The 6,833-nt window shown below is 38.8% G+C and overlaps 1 protein-coding gene across 1 annotated transcript; it reads left to right on the plus strand.

The window, feature by feature from the left end:
• The first annotated feature begins 369 nt into the window (after window positions 1-369).
• Window positions 370-6,532, plus strand: LOC103775247 (probable ribonuclease ZC3H12C). Its single transcript, XM_008942692.1, has 2 exons — window positions 370-447; window positions 5,594-6,532. The coding sequence occupies exons 1-2, from the start codon at window positions 424-426 to the stop codon at window positions 6,530-6,532; spliced, it is 963 nt and encodes a 320-aa protein (XP_008940940.1). The 5' UTR covers window positions 370-423.
• The last annotated feature ends 301 nt before the right edge of the window (window positions 6,533-6,833 follow it).

The raw sequence follows: 6,833 nt of genomic DNA on the forward strand, positions 1-6,833 counted from the left end.
TTAGAAACAATGAGGAGAAGCTGAAGTCTGCCCAAGCCAGGTGTTTCTTGTTGGCAGCCTGCTCCCTAATGACTCTGGCTCTCGTACAGCAGCTGCCTGCTAGTCTCTTTTGTATGGCCTATTGTTGCTGCACACCCCTCGTTAATACACATGCTGCCCGGGGCAGACCCTGAGAATGACATCAACTTGCTTATCTTAGAAACCTCCGAACCTGATGCAGGGTGGGGAGGTTGCCTTGCATCTGCCCGGCCAACTAATTGTGAGCCCGGCGGGTCGTGATTGGCTCCGCGGCTGCTCAGTAATAGGTTAAGCAAAGACATCGCGAGTCCATCTGTTCGTCCATTCATTGTTCTGCTTGCTGGCCTGAAGTCTGCAGCTGAAATCGTGTTAAGGAGTTGCTTCTGGAACAGCTACGAGAAACCAATGTCTGTGTGTTTTCCAGCAAACGTAAGTATGTGGGCTTCTCTCTGCAGAAATGGGACCTTTCTCCGTGCTGGTGTTTCAGCCTTTCAGCTTCGCATTTGGACACGTAGGTAAGCGTGTGTGTCGGCTGAGACGTGCACGCTTTGCGTGTCTCTTAGGAAAAGAGGGAAAAGAAAACCAGTAGTGTCTGAAGGCTAAGAGCAATGATCACACCCAGTACGTTCTATTAAGGAACTTTCAAAAGCATCAATAATGGTCTGTTTCCCAGAATTTGAAAATGGTAGGCAGTAGCAGTCAACAGAACAAATTCTCCTTTACGCCCCTGGGGAGAAGGGGAGCTTTAATAAGTTATAGATATTTACTATTTTTTGCACATAAGCTACTGTTTACTTTAGTTACTGGTAGAAAAAAAAGCTTTTACGAAAAGAAGAAAGTCAAGCACCTTTTCCGTTGTACCATACGATTGGGGAAATTTCATGTGTTTGTGAAAATAGGAAGAGCTCTGTTGTGGGTTGTCTGAAGATACTGTAGTGCAAACTAGAGCATTAGGATGCTCTCAGGTAGGGACATGTTCCAGTCAGAGGATTTATGATTTGAAAGCTATTAATAATTGCGCCACATCTAGCCTGGCTGTTTTTATAAAGTTTCTGATCTGTTTTGTTTTATTTTTTGAGTTCAGACCTTAGGCTGAAGAGCAAACACTGTATGTTCCACGAGCCTGTGTTCCAAGTATCCTGTAAAGAAAAAAAACCCAACAAAACAAAGACCTTCATATATCAGTTGGGAGGGAAAATATAAAAGGGTTAAAAAGAGGTTTGCATTTCTACCACATGCCCTATTGTGTGAACATATGCATGAGTCTATTGAAAGTTTTCAGAAGATGGGCAGGCCACCAGTTGCTGGTCTCCTGCAGTTCCAGTAGACATCTGTTGCCCCATGAGCATTAACCAATCTGTTCAATGGGACATCCTTCCTTTGTTGGATAGAATGATGCAGACAACAGCACTCGCTGAAGTACAATGGTAATTAAATACATAGAAACTACAGCAGTAGGTATTTATTACATATTCATTATTTTATTTGCATTGTTGCAGTATCTTTCTCATTTGGATAACTGATACTTGTTTTTTTCTTTTCTGATCAGCTCTGCACTTTGGCTTGTGACAACTAAGAACAGTGTTTCAAGAAACCTTGATTTCAGTATTTTCCATTCTGTGTTTAGAAGACATAGAAAAAGTCTGCCTGTGTGAAAACGTGCTCAACTATTTCACTGTAGAACATTTCTTCGGAAACTTTTGATAGTCTTTTGAGAATACACAATTTTTTTTATACTGTGCCACATAACACACTTACTCCTTGTTATTTTCCTCTGAACTAAATTTGCATTAAATTGCTTTTCTTATGCTCAATTGTAAGTAGCAGATATTCTGAATACACATTAAGTGATTAGACGGCATACTTGCCCACATCCCTTTGAGAAATATATCTGGTTTGTGTGAAGGTGAATTAATGGGCTGATTATTGTTAATGGTTAGTGGAAAACAGTGATGACTTCTAAGAAATGGGAGAAGATTACACTTCTGCAATATAGTAGCACAGTGCTCATCTGGAGTATTACATTTATCCCTGATAAATGTTTTTTAACTCAGTAATACAGTATTTTAGGCCTTTATCTTTGTGTGAGATACCGTAGTTTTAAACAGGCTATCGTATAAAACTCGTGTTGTCATAAGTATGTCTAAGTTGAGAGTTACTAAATTTATTAACTTTTTCATAAATATAAATTCTGTTACTCAGCTGTGATGACCATAGCCAAAAGTTGTAGACTTTCTTGGCAGTAATTTTTCAGCCGATTTTTGTTTCTTTGTGTAGCTCTCAGAATTTGTAGCGTGGGTGGCATGTTGCTCTCCACTAACCAAATCAAGATAAAACAATCAATTCCAGCAGCATTCAGCAGTGACATCTGATTTTCATGGTTCTAATCAATGAATCTCATAAAGGACATCACGTTGGGAGCTCCAAAGTCTAGTGTTTCTAAGAGGTGCTGCTGACCACAAGTACAGAGTACAAAGTTCACGGGCATTGTAAAAATTTGTCTGAAACTACATACAGTTTGCATGCCAGGAATAGTGTCCTGCTTACACAGAACTGTCTCAGAAACCTTTAGCTTTGGATTTACAGTGTAAACATTTAACTACCCTTTTAAAGCGATGGTATGGTGGCTATGTATGATCTGTGGCAGATTTTAAAGCTGCTGCTCTTACTACTCTGTTCTTTAAATAGTCTCTGAAAAACAGCAGAGGCTTGCTTCTTCTCTGTGCAAAAATTTGCTTCTCTATGCAGCAGAAGTAAGATGGAGATTGACAGGAGACTTAAAGCAAACAGATGAGAGGCTGATTATGTGTACGTTCCCAACAATGGACAAAGCTCAGTTTATGCTCATTTTTCATATGTAGTTGATGTGCAAATTGTCTAAAGTGTGTTTCATATAATGCCTGATCTTCAGACGCATTCATATGCTAGTGACTTCTTTGAATCCCATGGAGGGTGTTACGATTGTAGTTGCTGTAAAGCACTTAAACTTCAAGGAAGAAGAGATTGGAGAATGACTTAAGTATTATTTTAACTAACACTGAAAAAAAAAAAAATCCTCTTTCTGATATATGCACTTCAAGCTTTGTTTATTCCATGCTGTTAAAATGCAACCTCTTCTCCCCCCCCTTCCAAAAAAACCCCTCCTTCTACTTTTAGTTCAATGCTAAAATGACATTTCACAGTACACGGATTTAGGCAGTGACCCATTATCTCCCTGTATTCTGCGGCAGCAGTACATGAGCCAGCTCAACTTTTCAGTCCAGCTTAAAAGTGTTGCCCATTAACTAGACTTCCTCGAGTCAGAGCAGATTGTGGGGTTGGTGGAACAATGATGTCGGGGCTTCCAGATCGGTTTGGCAGCTGCATTGTTCTCCAAGGGGAAACCAGACGCACTTAAGTCCCGCTCTCTTTCATGGGCTTTTGTTCATACCAAATTATTCTTTTGCTGTGCTAGTATTCATGATGGTATGTTAAAGGAGTGCATCCTAGCAACTACAGGCTGGTTGCTAAGCAGCCTCACTTCCAATAGGGGTTTCTTGTTTGAGATTTTTTTTTCCTCAATTTTGTGTGCGTGTGTCAGTTCTGTGAAGCCCACAGTGTTGTTTTTTTAACTGTATCCTTTTCTTGGGATATTGTGATTTGTTACTAGCGCTGTGCTATTGAGTGCATTACGTTAGTTTATAAATCACTGTGTGAAAAGGTTCATTTCCTAAATTCTTGTTGTGTTCAATCTGTGTTTTTTCTTGAAATCCTAAAGCTCTGAGTGAAGAGAAAGTATTATTCATTGATACACTGTCTGAGAATTACAGCCCTACTGCCCTCTAATAAGATCAGATCTACATAAAACTTTATTTTCTTTTCTATCAGTCTTGCCTGGATTAAGGTGTTGGAGATGAAAATGCTGGTGATTTATTTATTTATTTAAACTAGAAGTCCTTAGATAAAGTAAATTTTTGTGCACCATAACCCAAAAGCTCCACCACAGTGCTCATGTCTTGGCACTCAACACCTATAGTGTCTACTTTTAATGAACCATGGATTGGATTTTTTTGCTTGATTCTCTGTAATCTTAAGCCTTGATGAATTTCTCTTGTGTGCACTCTAGGATCTTTATCCCAAGAATAGGAAAGTACAAAATATTTTTCAGATATTGTATCATTTGTAAATGTTAATCTGGAAGGGTATGGGAGAGTTAGTGATTTGTTGACAGAGATTTTGGCTGCTTGTGCAGCTTACCTGTAATTTGTATTAGTATAGATCAGGGTATTCTGTTTGACATAATGTTTTTTCTCAGTGTATCCTCCTTCATGAAATTTGTGTCTATAATGTATCTGTCAAGTTCAAGTGAGGTCCTTTGCCTCTGTGTCTTGCTTTTATGTTCTGCCTTGCAAGATGGAAGTGTCAAAAAACTCTTTGTTACATAGTCTTCCCTTAATGAAAATTCTTCTTTTTCATGGTAACCTTGCAGTACAATTGGTCCATATGGTCCATTTTTTTCTGTGAGAAATGATTTATCTTTTACTTTCCTTATTGAAGCAGTTATCAAAGATTCCTGTTTAAAAGAACAAAATAAGGGAACCAGGTAGTAATCTGCCTTTAAATGTAGATTGTGGAAGTAATCCTTGTAATGAAAGAAGCTAACTTCTGTATAATACCATTATGCAAAATTCATCCAGAAAAACTAACATGTGATTCTTCTTCCATTCTTCCTACATGACTTCCGTCTGTATGTAGTTTTGATTCAGCAAAAGAATTGCACAAGTCTAGTCCAAGAGTTGAAACCAGCTTTTAATTTTGTTGCCTTGTTGGCTTGGTGAATGGTCTGTTGCAGCCAGTGCAAGGACTTCCATTGGCTTTATTGGCCATTAGATCAATCCGTGTCCCTAAATGCTGAACATGTTAGTAACACAGTACTCTGCTGAGAGTCATTAGGCTTTCTTGACTTAGCATTTTATAACGGAATCCAGAAATAGTTTGGATGTATTCAGTTGGACTGATAGTGTCTTTTAGGGCAAATAAGCTTTTATTTCATCATCCTTTCTGTTACTAATTCATTTTATGTGTTATGATGTCTTACATTTGCCTAGTAAGTGAGATAATTGAGCACTATGCTAATTTCTTCCTATTCAACAGAGAACTTAAGGTGTTTAGCTTAAAAAGCTTTTCTAGTACTTGTATTTTAGAGCTGCTGGGTTCTCTTTTTCATTGTTACAATACAGTCTTAAGCTAGAAGAAATATCTTGGTCTCCTTAAATTGTGACAAGACTTCTGCCTCTGCATTACAGTATGTTAACTTGCAGTGTTAAATTTCCTATTCCTTCATAAACCCATTTCTAGGAGAGTTTAAGCAAGTGCATTTGATACAGAGAACAGATTATCAGCTGTTTATTGACTTAGCTACAGATGTTCCTGATGAGAACATTTTCCCGAAATAAGTTTTCCACGTTTTAAAAAAAAAAAAAAAAAGGTTTATTTCTCTGCTGGAAAAGAATAAGTGCAGTTCTGAGGAAGCAGCAAGAAAATACAAAACAAGTAATATGTGTAACCAGTTGCAACATTTTTGTTCTCTCTTCAGGAATACGGGACGCTTTATATTCAGGAATACAAGAAAAACAGCAAAGTGGAGTCAAGTACATGCAGCAGCTTCATGGGCTTGAAGGATCATCTGGGGCATGACTTAGGCCACCTTTACATGGGGAGCACTGGCACACAAATAAATGCAGTTGTACCTTGGTCAATGGCGGAGAAGCCAACGATGGATAAGGTTAATTCTAGGAAAGAAGATCTAGACAAGGAGGCATCTGAAGAGACTTCTGGAAGCTCCAGCTGTGACTCTGAAGAAAGCACAAATTCCGATAATGATTCGGAGAGACTGAATAATTCTGCATCAGAATCACATTTATTGCCTAAGAGTCACCGACAGTTGTGCCGGTCTCCTTGTTTAGAGCCTCATATACTAAAAAGAAATGAAATCTTGCAAGATTTTAGGATAGAAGAGGCTCAAATAGTACCAAAAGAAGTCAAAAAGCCCCCTGATGTGGTGAAAGAATATCAAACCAAACTGGAGTTTGCACTTAAGTTGGGTTACTCTGAAGAGCAGGTTCAACTTGTGCTAAATAAACTTGGTACTGATGCTTTAATAAATGATATTTTGGGAGAACTTGTCAAACTTGGGAATAAAACTGAGACTGATCAGACTGTAAGTAATGCTAATACTAGTGTAATACGTGAAGCGTCTTCCATAGAGTCTCAGAGGTCAGAGTCTCCACTGCAGGAGGATGTGACAGAGGATGGTGACAACCTGAGGCCAATAGTTATTGATGGCAGCAATGTTGCAATGAGGTACGTGACCATGTATCTTTTGCTTTTTTATTTATACTGGAAACAACTACCTTGTCTCATTGAACCACTGATGTTTGGTATATTTGCCTGTAACTGTATACAGGTTATCTCGCAGGTGTCTTTGTTGACCACCCAGTATTGGCAGCCTTGTAATCAGACTAGAGGTCTGTAAAGAGTTCAGCGTTTTGTACCCACTGTTAGAACAACCATAGATTAATGGACAGTCTCCTTTGGCAGGCAGCTATAAAATACCTACTTCCCACTGCCAGTCTACTACTTAATTAATTTTTGTTAGTCATCATTGTTACGGGCAATTGCTGTGTCCAGTTACATGGAGGAGGTTGAAGCAAATGTAAGATTCCTTAAGGTTATGAAGTAGTGATGTAGTGAATAGTCACCCATAACCCATTAGGAAGTGTGGGTTAGACGAGTGGGAGGTGAGGTGCATTGAGAACTGGCTGAGTGGCAGAGCT

This window comes from Merops nubicus, unplaced genomic scaffold, assembly GCF_000691845.1.
Source record: "Merops nubicus isolate BGI_N331 unplaced genomic scaffold, ASM69184v1 scaffold23336, whole genome shotgun sequence".
Classification (NCBI taxonomy): domain Eukaryota; kingdom Metazoa; phylum Chordata; class Aves; order Coraciiformes; family Meropidae; genus Merops; species Merops nubicus.

Bases quoted from the DNA above. Each gene is read 5' to 3' on its own strand.
- LOC103775247 (XM_008942692.1), top strand. From the start codon at position 424: ATGTCTGTGTGTTTTCCAGCAAAC. The intron at 448-5,593 runs GTAAGTATGTGG...TTCTCTCTTCAG, and splicing joins CTGTGTGTTTTCCAGCAAAC to GAATACGGGACGCTTTATAT.